This window comes from Oncorhynchus keta, chromosome 10, assembly GCF_023373465.1.
Source record: "Oncorhynchus keta strain PuntledgeMale-10-30-2019 chromosome 10, Oket_V2, whole genome shotgun sequence".
Lineage (NCBI taxonomy): Eukaryota > Metazoa > Chordata > Actinopteri > Salmoniformes > Salmonidae > Oncorhynchus > Oncorhynchus keta.
Window position 1 is genome coordinate 41,060,468 of NC_068430.1, and position 16,675 is coordinate 41,077,142.

General features: G+C 41.7%; 1 protein-coding gene across 1 annotated transcript in view; it reads right to left on the reverse strand.

Moving 5' to 3' along the window:
• The window catches only part of LOC118388747 (mucin-5AC-like), a 47,779-nt gene extending 31,104 nt beyond the window's left edge, over positions 1-16,675 (reverse strand). Inside the window, exon 1 of the mRNA XM_052526055.1 lies at positions 16,485-16,675. Coding sequence (XP_052382015.1) covers positions 16,485-16,497 — 13 coding nt within the window. The 5' untranslated portion in view covers positions 16,498-16,675. The remainder of the gene's footprint in view (positions 1-16,484) is intronic.

Genomic DNA, 16,675 nt, shown 5'->3' on the forward strand with positions numbered 1-16,675 from the left:
TGTTACTGTCGCCACTACAATAACATAATACTTACATTTAATTGAAATACTGTAAAATTACATTAATTCCTATGGAGGACTGCTCCTTCTGGGGAGTGCCAATATTGACGACTGGTGGCTTCAAAGCCTCTCATTGGCAAACACATAGCATCATTGACTTAGTTGGCATATTGGAACTTGGCCAAGGACCTTGCACTCCTGTCTGGAACTAAGTCCCTCAGTGGCCGGGAATGAAACTGCAGCAAAGTCAAAAGTACCCCGAATGAGGGAGTGTCTCCTCGAGTCGCCTGCAGCTGGGAGATAGCATTTCAACCTCTGCATACTAAACAAATCCTCTTCCCTTGAAGAAATACTGACTCCTTTGGAAGAGAACATCACGGACAGAATACATTTCTTAAATGTAATAGGGTAAAAAGATATGAGCCGTATTGAAGTTCATAAACCAGTCGCCCAACAGACGGTAACTAGGGCGACTTGAGCCCTCGGGTAAGAGGTTGAGCGACCCCCTGGCTAAAATAAGAAGCCTAAAGCCCCTAAATATACACACCACCAGAGCTTTATGTGCTTGGGTGAAGAGCATGACCAAACTGCAGGATCAGCAACCATAAAGAATGTTCTAGATTTTTCCTTGCAATGTATCGTAACCAAATACTGATACCAAATAGGGCTACTACACCTGAATGAAATGAAGCCTGTAAGCCAAGATAGGTGAGTTGAAGGGTGCCACAACACTAAGAAAAGAGAAAAGAGAATGGAAAGAAATCTGAGAGAGAGAGAGAAAAGGCTAGAAGTGGGTTGGTGTGATTATTATTATATTATTATTATCGTGGAGACTCCCTCCCTGTTCATATTAACGGTGAGCGGTATTTACATTTATTTATTACGATGCCGCCTTGAGCATATAGAGTCACATAGGATTCATTACAAGGCCAGACAGGGAAGAGAGAAAGAGTTAGAGACACAGAGAGAGGGGAAGCCCCTCCCTAGAGCGTAGAAGTGGGTTGGTGAGACCGTGGGGGCTCCTTCCCTGTTCAAATTAACGGTGTGTGTTTTTTTAGGAGAAGACGGCAGGAAGATGAAGGGATCCAGACAGAGGAAAAAGAGAAAAGGGATTTAAGAGAAGAGTGAGAGAACCGGAGGAGAAGAGGGAATGAAGATAAACTTTGAGTGTTATTAATAAAGTTACATATCGCAATATTATTTTGGACTATATTATATCTATACTTTGACTCAAAGAACCGATTTGTAATTTTTTTAAATTAAAAAACGTTTTTGTTTGTTGTTGTTGCTAGGTAGCGTTTGCAAGCGCTAGTCAGCTGTACCTGCGCAAAAACTCTGGTATTTTTCATCCTACAGCTTGATCTACATCTTCTTCTTAAATAGTGAGCAAAGATGTTTTCAGCACTTTCTTTGGGTAGGCTATCCCAGTGCTACCCACTATGTCTCATTTTCTACCCACCCAGCTAAAAAGCAGGCCTTTGCCAAGACACTGCTTATCGTAAATGATCGTGTCTTCAAAAATGCCTTGCTTTTAGGCAACAATTAGCTAACAAACTCGCTTTTCCATACTAACACAACAGACAAAATTCTCCATCGGATCATGTCATAAATTCTCTACAGGATCGGTGGGTCCCCCGCGGGACGGTTGAGCTAACAGAGGCTAATGGGATTAGCATGAGGTTGTAAGTAACAAGAATATTTCCCAGGACATAGACATATCTGATATTGGCAGAAAGCTTCAATTCTTGTTAATCTAACTGCACTGTCCAATTTACAGTTGCTATTACAGTGAAATAATACCATGCTATTGTTTGAGGACAGTGCATGAACTTGAAAAATTATTAATAAACAAATTAGGCACATTTGGGCAGTCTTGATACAAAATTCTGAACATAAATGGAATGGTTCATTGGCTTAGTCTAAAACTTTGCACATTGATGCTGCCATCAAGTGGCCAAAATCTAAATTGTGCCTGGGCTGGAATAATACATTATAGCCAAAGATGACGCTACAAAGAAAATACAAAAAAACGCATGTTTTATTCTTTGTATTATCTTTTACCAGATCTAATGTGTTATATTCTCCTATATTAATTTCACATTTCCATAAACCTCAAAGTGTTTCCTTTCAAATGGTATCAGGAATATGCATATCCTTGCTTCAGGGCCTGAACTACAGGCAGTTAGATTCAGGTATGTCATTTTCAGGGAATATATATATATTTTTAAAGGGTTCGATCCTTAAGAGGCTTTACACAACGAGTCTAATCCTGAATGGTGATTGGTTAAAACCTCATTCCAGCTGGTGTCTATTCCACAAGTTACCACAGGCTAAATCTATGACATTATCTCACATTTCTTTTAGAATAACATTTAGTATTCAACAGCAGAGATTTGTATAAACCTTGCTGTCTGTCTCTCCAACATTGTTTCAACATTTAAATAGTAGTAGTGATGAACGCGTCCGGATGAGACAGACAGGCAGGCAGGCAGCGTTTCTAGGCTAGTCCAAATCATGATTCAGCTGGCATAATTTTTTATGCCAGCTGAAAAGGTGAAAACGAAGTGCAGCTAGTTTTCAGTCTTTCCAGCTTCAGTTTGAAGCGATTGTGTTAGCTGTGTTGTTGGCTAGCTCCTCTGAACAACAGTGTCCTGACGAGAGAGCACATTTTCTATGCCAGGCAAAATCGTGCCTCATTTGCTCATTGTTATGGATGTATCCAAATAAATGTCACTAGAAAACAGCTTAAACAAATGCAAATGCAGCTACTGTTGTTATTCTGGCTGCACTGTTTGACGTGACTGTAAGTTAGCCGTAGATGTCTAACTAGCAAACATGGCATAAGAACGTTGCCAGCCAGTATGGTAATAAAACATTTAGAACGAACGACTGGGTCGTGTTCATAGGCACAGAACAAAAAGACTGAACGACTGGGTCCCGTCTCTAGCAACCGAACCAATAGAAGGAATGACCAGCCGGCTGAGGTAGCAACACTAGATCTGTGTCGGGACTATATCTTGTGGAAGGATGAAATAGTATGAATAAATTCAGCAAAATAATGTTTTTAATGAAAACATGTCAATCATTATTTGAATATGTTGGCAATCCGTTGTATAAAAGTTATAATGCCTTCGAAGCCGGTGTTTGAGGGATATATTAGCACGGTTTGCAGGCCATCGACTTTGTCTTGAGCCTAACAACACCCGTGCCAATATATCCTCCAAACACCGGTTTCTCGTGCATTATCACCTAATTATTCTCTTATGTAAGCCACAAATGTTTTATTCACTATAAATGTTCATGCTGGATGATATTATGTGTTGCTGCTTAGGATATAAACACAAGCTAATATGGGTTTCAGTGGTCTTGTTCACCATTCTGCTTCATTCTAGATCAACCAGTGTCTGTTGCAGACTGAAGAGGGCGACATTGAATTGTTAAAAGAGCGTGAAAGAGAGAGAGAAATGGACTGTTATGCAGAATGCGAAGTCAACAGTGAGCTTTTAAATGTCATTGAGTTATGAGCGAGAGAAAGGTGGGGGAGGGGGGGGGGCACTGTTATGCAGAATGAGAGGTCAACATGAGTACTTTAAATGTCATTGTGTTGTGTGTTCCCATCTTAAAAATAGGCTACTTGGTATAGGGGCATGTATTGTAAAAAGCCCTAATACAGTATTTCAAACAACAAGAGAATGGACAGAGGGAGTGTAAGATGGAGGGAGAATCTGCTATGGTTTAGGTTGTTGAACATGCCTGCCTTTATCCATCTGTGCATAAACTGTATATCCCCACTCTCTCTTCCTTCCGTTCTTATCTGATGGGCAACGAGGTGTGCTGGGAATTACTGACATGCTATCGCCTGCTTGCTTTTTAAATACGAGAAAGCGTGGGGGGCGGGGTAGTTAGAGAGAGAATAGAGGAGTTTGACTGGCAAGAAAGCAAGGAAGGAAAAGGGGGAAGGTGTGAGGATTGCAGAAGTCATGGGAGAGATGAAATAAAGCCAGAAATGACCCTGCTCATATGTTTAGAAGGCTGTTGGTTCTCCAATGAGTTGAACACTTGAGCAGAGATTTAGAAAGTCAATTCGGATATAAAGATGTAGGATCTTAATTTGATCACGCTTTTGTTGCCGAAAAAAAAACAGGAAATACAAACTTGTAGTATATTTCCACTTAAAACAGTACATCAACCCGTACAAAAAATGGGCATTGACTATAATCCACATAATAATTCACATTTCATGTTGCTTCAGGATTATTTTCCTGCTGTAGCAAACTGGCTCAAATTAAGATCCTACATCTGTAGGCTACCAGTAGATAAAGCTTTCCTGATTTAATACTAAATGCATTTACAGTGTTGAGCCTGCAGCATTAGTATAAGTTGACTAAAACGGTTTACAGTCAGCAGAGTGGCTTTGAATATGACATGAGCCGAGCTGGCAAGCTATTTAAGGAGAGATCCCCTACACACCCCCACACCCATACCTCCAGATCAGTGGCAGGCAGCAGAAGGCTGAAATGGTGTGTGCATCATTGGTTCCAGCTGCTTCTGCTACAATATTCACAGGTGCCTAGTACCACTAAAACAAGTGCAAACACTCACACAGGCAACCTCACCATACACATGCTATGGACAGGGCAGACAACCCAAACTGCAAACCTGGATGAGCCAATTACATAACGGATTTCAGAAAATACTTTTTTTTTTAAAGGATTTATGTGGCAACCTGGGTTTCAAACAAAAATAAAGCAGGCACCCTGCCACTTTCTTGCTATACAGCTGTGGGATGGGACTAGAGAAACTTAACCACTCCCGATAATCACTTGCCGTGAAAGAATACCCATACGTGCATTCTAAATAGCAGGCTTTTTGGGTATACGAAAATAGAATGTCTTATAATATGTGAAATTTCTAAACTGTTGTAATCTGTAGCCCTTTACACTTATACCCCTATACGGGTTGAAAATGGCAGATTTGGGCATCAATAGAGTACCACAGTATGAGTCATAATCCCTACAAAACCAAGCAGTCAAACAAATAAATGGTTCCAATCGTTTTTCTAACATTCTTTTTTCCCATAGGGGATTTTAGAAACATTTAAAATACGGGCTGTGTTGTGTGTAAGCTTACCCTGGCGTGACGTTTTGATAGCGTGGTTAACATAAAGAACTAAATATTACGTGATGATCTGGACGATACTGCCGAATCAAGGCAAAGTTAAGAATCTATCTTATCTAATGTTAGCTAAATTTAGTAATGAATACATTTGCAAAATGTATTTCAATTGACAATTCTGTCTTGTGCAAGCTTTAAATACACACAATAACTGTTATCAAAGGTGTCAGCTAGAGATTACGTGCAGGAGCTTGCAGGGATTTGTAGTCTACTCTGATGCAAATGAGCATTTTTTGAATCAAGAGACCAAATTGAGCTGAATATATTGATAAATCACCTTGTCCGAGAGAGATTTACATGGTTACCAAAACGTCACACTGTGATAAGCCTTCACTAAACACATCCCTTATTTGAAGTGTTTCTAAAATCCCCCATGGGAAAAAGGAACAGTGGTAAACCAATTAGAATCATTTCCCTGTTTGACTGCTAGGTTTTATGGGTATTATGACACCTCTACTGTGGGGCTCTATAAGGGTCTAAATTGGAACGTAGTGGCTGTATGCTATAGATGATGTCAGAGCCCTGGCTCTGCGCTTCACAGTGCTGTATGGGTTTTCACTAACCGCCATTCTTAACTTGAGCAATGCGCGTGACAAGAAGTGACCCATCCCTGCCGGAAACTGGGCAACTTTTGCAAATGTTTGTTGTCTGAGAGGGAAATTCTGTAAATGAAAATGACTTGATGTATTTTGAAAGATGAGGCATTGAGGATTATAATAAATACTGCTTTGATGTCATACAAGCAAGCCAAACACCCATAAATTCAAATGTGAACTTCACATTTCCAAATCATGGAACTCACTTCATATACAGTGTCAACGCTTATGATCTCTATGTTTGATGTGCAGTTACAAGATGACATGTCGTCATACCCTGGGTTGTTCTGAACAGACTGAGCCTACAGTATGTCTGCTATTGTGAAGAAAATTTGCCATGGCACATGACTCCTTTTCAATGAGCACCAACATTCGGATTGGTTTGTCTAAATTGCCTTGTGAAAGCATAACACTGTAAGATAGTATTTTATAACTTTAGCTACAGAGCCTTCAAAAGGTATTCATACCCCTTGACTTATTCCACAGTTTGTTGTGTTACAGCCTGAATTCAAAATGGATTAAATAGATTATTCTCACCCACCCATAATGACAAAGTGAAAATATGTTAGAAATGTAGACTTATTCTTTTCTGCCTAAACAAGTGATAAATTATAGCTTTATTGCCAATTTATTGAAAATAAAATACAAAAATATCTAATTTAAATAAGTATTCACACCCCCGAGGCAATACATGTTAGAACACCCTTTGGCAGGGATTACACCTGGGAGTCTTTCTGGGCAAGTCTAAGAGCTTTGCACACCTGGATTGCACAATATTTGCACATTACTCTTTTTTTAAATCTTCAAGCTACAGTACCAGTCAAAAGTTTGGACACACCTACTCATTCAAGGGTTCTTTATTTTGACTACTGGTTATGCATATGCTTTCCATATTTATTCTGTAAGAAACATTTCAATTTAGCCCTATGCATACAGGCCAGTTCCAACGAGTTAAAGGGTTAAATGCCAGGAATTCATATTCATTTCGGCTTTTAATCTAATAGAATTCACTGCACACTATTGAGGAAGAGAATAATATTCTCACAGCTAGCAATGTTTGACAAGAGCTGATCATCAGAATAGGGGACACTCTTTAGAAAAATGAACGAACGGCCGGGAACAAGTGTGATCACGCATCTAAGATGACGCCTTCTCAGTACGGATGATAAGTACAGTATGTACTTTTTAGTAAACAGTAGGTTCTAAAAAAGTACGGCCGGGACGATACCAGTTTCGTGATATTCTTTCCGTGGCGAAAATTACAACACAAATCAGACCGAACTATTTGGTCCTTTAAAACATGCTGTAAAATAAGGTGGGCTTTAGCTGGGAAAATAAATGGGAAACAAACAAATGCGACTGGATGACATTGTTTCCAACATTAGGGCTGTTTTCCTAAAGATATTCACTTCTTGTTTTGTTCCCTTGCCATGATACTAATGAGTATTGCGAAAAAGGTACTGTCCTCGCCCTACTAAATGCACTGAACAAAAATATAAACGCAACATGCAACAATTTCAAAGATTTTACTGAGTTACAGTTCATATGAGGAAATCAGTCAATTGAAATAAATTCATTAGGTCCTAATCTATGGATTTCACATGCCTGGGAATACGGTATCTGTTTGTCACAGATACCGGATTTCGCCCCCAGAATTGCACCATAAGATACAAACATTGTTCAGTCAGGCTAATTCGAGACTTATTAGGAGCATTAGAATATTTCTGGATGGAGTATGACATGCATGACTACCCATACGGTTTTCAAAATAGTGACTTGACACACAAGCACACAGACAGACTAAGAGAAAATGACTCAAGAGTACTTCACTTCAGATGGGACTCTCCAAACACACACACTCGCATTCTTTAAATTTAGGTCACATTTGAGATTGATGGGCATCTCTTTTTCAAGTGAGCCCTTGTCCACAGCAATCATTTCAAAGGGCTTTAACACATATCCTCGGGCTATGTGGCCCAGACATCCTCTACTCTAACCAAAGTGCAGTAACATCCAAACACTTGCGCAATGCTCAAGCACCAATGCAGCACCAGAAACACTTCTGGCCAGGGCCCTGTGCACATCCACATTGCAAACCAGAACATAAGCAATAAAAACATCTCAATTAATGATCCACCAGAAAAGTCCTGTGTCGTATTCACAAGGGAACATAGTTGCAAAACGTTTTACAATGAAAAAAACGAAAACGTGTTTCTCATTGGACACTAGTTCGGCTAGTCCCTCTCTGTTTCAGTTGGTTTCCTTCCGTTTCGTGCCTAGTAAACACAACCGAGGTCAAAGATCCTCCGGGATATTGTACCAACTCTAGAGATCAAACATTTCTGCACAGGGGGAGACCCACTTATGTTCTCTCTACCCTACTCTCAATCTCACACTTCACTCCAGTTTCAGCTTCTCATCTCTAATCCATAAACAAATTACCAAGACCAAATGCAATGTTTTCAAACTATTGCGTGCATTTCTGGCAATAGAATTTGCGTGAATGACTACAACCCATGTCTTATTTCACGAAATTTGCAGAGATGCATAAGAATCCACACTGTTTACAATGAGCAAGAGGCTTGACTGACCACTTTACTAGGTCTAGACATACTAGTCCATGGGGTTGGGGGCTGCTGACTAGACCACTGATCAACTTGATGTTTGTCTCTGCCTGGGCTCTGAGCGGTACTGTCTCTGTTCTGGAGGCCAGTGTTGATCATAGGGTCCGAGACAGGCCTGCCTTTGTCAACCTCCGTCTTGGACACAATAAGAGATGGAGGAGGGGGACGGCCCCTGAAACGCCATAAAGTTCAGGCAAACATCCCGCCAGGCCACATCATCGGCTGGAAAACAATCAGCGCTGTTTAAGTGCCAGAGAGGGAGAGTGAGAGGGTGAAAGGGTTCGGACTGAGTAGGGGAGGATTCTATTAAGCAGTAGTCGGCCTGGAAATCTGTTTCCGCAGACGTAGAAGCCCCCATCTCCCGCAGCAGTGGGTTATAGTCCTAATCTGTAATCAGTGTTGTCAGAGGAGACAACTGGAAATTGAGTTTGGATTGGTCCAGCTCGCCTTATAACTGGATCCAGCAGATGATTGGAACCTACAGAAACTCTCCACCGTCCGCGCATGTTGTTCATTCTCCTAAGAACTCCACATAAGAACGAAACGCACTGTCACACACACACACACCTAATAAAAAGGACTGCATTGTGCCCAAATACAGAAGGACAGTGTGCTGTTTGACGGATGAAGTCGGGCCTTTCACTAGCTCTGAAACAGCTGTTACCTCCTTCTCAGTGAAGTCAGGCCGTTGAAGTGTTTCACTTTCAAAGTGTGAATTTTCTTCGACAGGTTGTCTTTTCAACATACGCCCAGTGGCGCTGCAGTATTATGGCGATTGTTCATTTCAGAGGTGTTTGGTTGAAGTTTGTACCGCCATTGTTTCGTGGTCTGTACTAAGCAGTAGTTGTTTCAGTGTACATAGATGTGATTGTTTTGTAGCTGACCTAAAATGTTGGGCGTAGTTCACAGGCATTGTCACCACCACAAAGGAAGAAAAAGAGGATCTTACTTCAGAAAACTTTGGGTGACTGTTTCAAGTGGAGGACTTTGTTGAACGTCTACAGGGCCTTCGGAAAGTATTCAGACCTCTTGACTTTTTCCACATTTTGTTCTGTTACAGCCCTTTTCAAAAATGTATTAAATAGATTATTCTCACCCACCCATAATGACAAAGTGAAAACATGTTAGAAATGTAGACCTATTATTTTCTGCCTCTAACGCTTAACTGCGCCTTCACCCCCCCCCAAAAAAGTGCTTTGTCATTATGGGGTAGTGTGTGTAGAACGCTGAGTATCGCTTTCATTTTACCCATTTTAGAATACGGCTGTAACGTAACAACATGTGGGAAAAGTCAAGGGGTCTGAAGACTTACCAGTCCCAGGCTACTTCTCACTTACCACTAGAAAAGGAAAGATTTCGATGTGGGCATGGCCACATTTAGACAGAACCACATTCTCCCACAAGTGACGGATAGAACTTGTGAATCGTAAAAGTTAAGACTACATCAAATTTGGAATGTTCGGGGTCTGTTTCCCGGATTTAGAATAATCCTAGTCCTGGACTGAACAGCCCTTTTAAATGAAGATTCTCCTTCCAAAGTGCTTTTTAGTCAAGGAATAATAGTACCCGGGGAAACAGTCTTAGAAGTACCTGAAGCACAAGTCACTGTGCTTCCCTAGCCCTGGTCACTTATGCCTCACCACAGACACACACACACACGCAAGAAAGCACTCAGTCACATGCAGCCTCCCAGACAAAGGCTACACATAGGTCAGAGACACAGATCAAGTCAGACTCAGAGACATGGGGCTGCTGTGCTTTTGCATTACGAGAGGAAATGACACATTGGCCCTTGGGCCATCTCCCTCCGGCAAGACTGACAAACAGACAGTGACAACTAAGATATTCCACTGAGCCCTCTCACTGACACAACACAGACAGAAGCCCTTTAAAATACAGTAAAACACACTGTCCATGTCAAGCATATTCTATTCCCATAAACTTCGGCCAACATTATATCAATTTACTTGACGCACACACACACACACACACACACACACACACACGCTATTGTAGTGGTCCCGTGTGCAGTGTAATGGTGAACATTAGAACCAGATGACAGGAGGAGTCTGTGTATGTCAGTTCTCATTCAGGGGTAACAACGAGTTCTCTCACTCAGCCCAGTGCACCAACGGCACTTCAAACTGGCCTGTTTGAGCTTTTGAGGAAACACACGTACATATACATTTAGCAGGGGGCACATTCAGATGTGAAATGGCCACGCCCTCAACTGCGGAAGTTGAGGGTGTGTTAGTGGTGGATGTGCTGATGTAGAGCTACACTATAACCCTAGTCCTAGAAACGCATTGTGCAGAACGGCATAGTGCTCGACTTTGCCTTGAGCCGAACAACACCCGTGCCTATATATCCTCCGAACACCGGCTTCTCGGGCATTAAATAGAGCACGTGTGTTTGATTTCTTAGAGGCACAATTCGAAGTTTGATTTCTGCTAAAAGGCATTGATTGTCAAGGCTGAACAGAGAGAGGGGGGTTATTGTTTGCACTCACTCACAGTGAGTGAGGGAGTAAGGACAATTGTGTGAGCATCGGTTGTTTACATATTTTTATACTGTGGTAACAGGGGACATACATTTTTGAGATTGCACCTGTAGGTGTAACTCACATTGCTGTCAAAGCTCTGGTTGTCCATGTGCTAGCTCCAATGCTGCAGCTGGTTAAGGCAGCATGACCTTTGCGACATGGGGTTGCGCAATATCATGCTGGAACATGAGGTGATGGCGGCGGATGAATGGCACGACAATGAGCCTTCCGGATCTCGTCACGGTATCTCTGTGCCTTCAAATTGCCATCGATAAAATGCAATTGTGTTAGTTGACCGTAGCTTATGCCTGCCTGCCTGCCTGCCCATACCATAACCCCACCACCACTACCACGGGGCACTCTGTTCACAACCTTGACATCAGCAAACCGCTCGCCCTCACGACGCCATACACTCTGTATGCCTCCTGCAAGATAAAGTTGAAACCGGGATTCGTCCGTGAAGAGCACACTTCTCGAGCGTGCCAGTGGCCATCGAAAGTGAGCATTTGCCCACTTGGAACTCAGATCCGACGCCGAACTGCAGTCAGGTCAAGACCCTGGTGAGGATGATATGTATGCAGATGAGCTTCCCTGAGACGGTTTTTGACAGTTTGTGGAGAAATTCTTCGGTTGTGCAAATCCACAATTTCATCAGCTGTCCGGGTGGCTAGTCTCAGACGATCCCGCAGGTGGAGAAGCCGGATATGGAGGTCCTGGGCGGGCGTGGTTACGTGGTCTGCAGTTGTGCGGCCGGTTGGACGTACTACCAAATTCTCTAAAACGATGTTGCAGTCAGCATGCCAATTGCACACTCCCTCAAAACTTAAGACATCTGTTGAATTGTATTGTGTGACAAAACTGCACATTTTAGAGTGGCCTTTTATTGTCTCCTGTATCATGCTGTTTAACCTGCGTTCCACTAGCAGAACCCCTCGACAACAGCCAATGAAATTGCAGGGCGCCAAATACAAATCAACAGAAATCTCAAAAATCTAATTTCTCAAACATACAAGTATTAGGCACCATTTTAAAGATACAATTCTAATTAATCCAGCCACAGTGTCTGATTTCAAAAATGCTTTACAGCGAAAGCTCCACAAACGATTATGTTAGGTCACCACCAAGTCACAGAAACACCCAGCCATTTTTCCAGCCAAAGAGAGGAGTCACAAAAAGCACAAATAGAGATAAATGATCTTCATCAGATGACACTCATAGGACTTAATGTTACACAATACATGTATGTTTTGTTCGATAAAGTGCATATTTATATCCAAAAATCTCATTTTACATTGGCGTGTTATGTTCAGTAGTTCCAAAACATGCAGTGATTTTGCAGAGAGCCACATCAATTTACAGAAATACTCATTATAAATGTTGATGAAAATACAAATGTTATGCATGGAACCTATGATAAACTTCTCCTTAACGCAACCACTGTGTCAGATTTCAAAAAAACTTTACGGAAAAAACATAATCTGAGAACGGCGCTCAGAGCCCAAACCAGCCAAAATAAATATCCGCCATGTTGCGCAGTCAACAGTAGTCAGAAATAGCATTGTTAATATTCACTTACTTTTGATGATTTTCACCAGAATGCACTCCCAAGAATCCCACTTCCACAATAAATGTTTGATTTGTTCGATAAAGTTCATAATTTATGTCCATATACCTCCTTTTGTTAGGGTGTTTGGTAAACAAATCGAAACGCGCAACTTCCAGTGGAAAGGTTGGACGAAAATTCCAAAAATAGTTATATTACTGTTCGTAGAAACATATCAAACGATGTATAGAATCAATCTTTAGGATGTTTTTATCATAAATGTTCAATAATGTTCCAACCGGAGAATTCCATTGTCTGTAGAAAAGCAATGGAAATGGAGCTACCTCTCATGTGAATGCGCGTGACTGAGCTCGTGACTGCTGGCAGACCTCTGACTCATTCCCCTCTCATTCAGCTCCCCTTCATAGTAGAAGCATCAAACAATGTTCTAAAGATGGTTGACATATAGTGGAAGCCTTAGGAAGTGCAACGTAATCAATATTCCACTGTATCGTCAATACGGACGGAGTTGAAAAACTACAAACCTCAGATTTCCCACTTCCTGTTTTGTTTTTTTTCTCAGGTTTTTGCCTGCCATATGAGTTCTGTTATACTCACAGACATCATTCAAACAGTTGTAGAAACGTCAGAGTATTTTCTATCCAATACTACTAACAATATGCATATATTAGCATCTGGGACTGAGTAGGAGGCAGTTTACGCTGGGCACGCTATTAATTCAAAAGTGAAAACGCTGCCCCCTATCCCAATGAAGTTAATCAACTTCTTCATATGCCACACCTGTTAGATTATCTTGGCAAATTAAAAATGTTCATTAACAGATATGTAAACAAATTTGTGCATAGAATTTGAGAGAAAAATGCTTTTTTTTGCAAATGGAACATTTCTGGGATATTTTATTTCAGCTCAGGAAACATGGGACCAACACTTTACATGTTTCGTTTATATTCTTGTGCGGTGTAAGTGTAAAAATGTGGAACACATGGGACATAACACTAGTTGAGTGGTCTTGTGTGTTTTTGCCTCTCACATCCACTCACTGACAAGTCAGAAAACACATTTAAGAGGAGTAGGAAGTAGGGTGTGCTTGAATGTCCGTGTGAGACCACACCTCTCATCCTCCTCCTGCGTTTGTGTGTGTGTGGTTTGTTTATGCATAGGAGCCCGGCCTGGGTCGGGGTTGTGTGGTTTGAGTGAGGGTGAGGGTGCCAGAAATAGACAACGGAGTCCATAAAGTGTGTGTGAGAGAGGGAGAGGCTACCTGGGGGCTGCCGCCTCAGCACTTCAGAGAGAGACGAGGACAAACTTGCTGGCCCCTCTTTTCATGATATACCTCTGCCTACCAAGGAAAACCTTCCCGGTAAACATTTCACTTAACCAGTCCTTTTTTCAATTAAATAACTGAGTAATTACTTGGTAAAGTTTGGTCCTAAACTCTCATTCAGCCATGAGATGAACTAGGAAAGCAAGGGTAAAAAAAGACATGAATTACCAAGTGTTTCTATTATGAAATGGGCAGTATAAGATACAGCTTAGCTTCCATTCTCGGGAATATGTTGTTGCTGATGTGTTGTGGCCCTCAAACCCCCCTAAAAGCTATTCGGAATCCCTATGACAACATTTACAACCCCTCACTGCATGGCCATAAAGCCACACTAGATTGTGAAACTCTTCATTTTTGAGGGAGAGCTTTAAGGAGAAGCCCTTCAACTACATAAGTGGAGACGGTGTCTGCATCCCAAATGGCAACATATTCCCTATACAAGTGCATTATTTTTCAACAAGGGTCCATAGAGCTTGGGTCAAACGTAGTGCACTATGTAGGGGATAGGGTGCCTTTTGGGACACAACCTGTGTGTCCATAAATATTGACAGGGTTTAGTGTGACAAACATTCATGGCATGATTTTCTTTGGGCACTAAGGATAACATTTGGAAGGGAGGGTGATTTCCCGTTGGTCATTTAGAAGAGGTGTATGATTTCAACTAAGCCACTGAGGTGGGCGCAGTCACATAGGTAAGTTGTTAGTGCCCCTTTCAACTCGAGTGGAAAACAAACTACGGCCCTTTTCACACTACAGAGCCAAGTCAAACTGAGCAAAACCGAGTGGAGCAGTACTGGGATGACCTGGTTATGCATCGAGTCGCTGGAAAGGACACTGTGGAAAGAATATATCTGAGCCAGTACAGTACGGTTCAGGTTGTCCAATATAGTATGTGAATCAGGCAAAAGACTCAGTAGGTACGACGCTGTTCTCCTGCATTTCATGCGATGCCGCTTCGCTCGGTCCTGCAAGTGTCGGCGTGGCAATTTTTTTTAACATCCAAAATCAAATTAGACCTTTAAAAGGGGCCTCACATTACATGGCATCCTATATCAATACCATAATAGCATGAGCCACATGTCTTTTACAGAACAGTTTATTACCTGTCTTGAAGTTAAGCTGTTATTCTGAACCATTTTTAGCATCCAATTAAATGCATTTTTTTTTGCATCCAATAATGTGTTTTTCAGATGACTGACTAAATTTAACCTCATGGTTTCCATGTCCAACAGACAAACCTAGACCCCGACACACCCACATATACGATTCCCCCCATGCAATATTGCATTGCTGAATGAGTGTGAGCGTTGGGTGTGCAAAACCTGTAAACACACTGCTGTGGTCTATTTTGAGACTCTGATACAATTATGAACTGGGAGTGCACTCTCTAATCACTTGTGGAGGTTCCCTAATGATGACAGAAGCAACAGCACCACCATTCCATGCTGTTAGCAGCAAACCAATAGCATGTATTGTAGGCTAGCTATTTTGGGAGGCGAGTTAATTCAGGTTTTCACCAGTGTTCACTGATAAATCCATTAAGGTTGCGAGCTGACACTGATCTGCCCATAAGCCGTGGTCAGTTCGTGTGGAGCTAGGACGTTCATTGTAAAAGCAGATTCATACATTTTGTAAGAAAACAGATGATGTCACACTGTGGACAGCATGCACAATGAACCCCACGAGTCCAAACTGGGCTGGGGGGGCGTTGTGTTTCTGCATGACAGGCACTCAAATACCAGAATGAACTCCCTACTCATCATCTGCACATGGACCCCATAATTGGCTTTAGATTAAATAGGAAAGAAGGGAAACCCAGATGCTCACACAGTTACAGGTAAAAAATATAATTTAAAAAATACATAAATAAAGGGAACAGAAATATTCAATATAAAACATCTACATTGAGAGATACGCATGAACTCTTTAAATAAGTAGACGCAAAAAGAAAACAAACTGCAGCAGAGAACTAGAATTAACAGATTTCTTCAAACCTGAGGCTACACATTTATGGCTCAACAAACGCCCCAACTTGGAAAGTAGCAGAGGTGTGCACCTCGGTCACCAGATACCGAATGTCATGAAAAGTGCGAGTGTTGCAAGATGAGTGCATGCATAGTCGCTGTCATCATTTAGTTGCATTGCCCGTCAGCACCGGGCAAAACTGCATACCGACTCGCAAAATTCAGATTGGCAATCTGTCATGTAATTAAAAAGTTGATATGCAAATCAACTAATATGTGACGAGTCACTTAAAAACATGAGGCTGAATCCTAATGTGCATGTACATTGCTAACATTATGTTCAAATTGGGTTTTGAAAACACATGTGCGAGCATTGCTTCACAGCTATCAGGAGTTCACAATAATCACGAATTGGATGTCTAGCCTATTGCTCCCTCCATGACGCCAAGGCAAAAATCAAAATTTCGGAACCACAGCGGGCCTGCAACCTGCCGATTCCCACGCTGTGTAATAGGATAGCTACAGCTGGGTAATAACTGGCTATAACGTTAGCGACATTTGTTGTCCTGTACTATAGCTATTAACAGATTTGTTGTGCGCCGAGGAACGAGCGATATCCAGGTAATCTGGCAGTAAGAAAAGATGGGAAACAATTCGATAGCTCTAGCTAGGAAATAACAACAATCACAATTTACCTAAATCATCCATGGTGGTAGCAGCAGGAGTCGGTTCTACTCTGCAAACCGAAGCGGGTTTCCTTTGATTCGATTGTTGGTAGCACAGATCTGTCTACGCCGTGGCTGCTATACAGAAATTCCAGTGATCTGAATGCAGCAAATAAGTTTTCAATTTAGCTGCTGCCTGCTACAATCGAGGAGGAGACAAA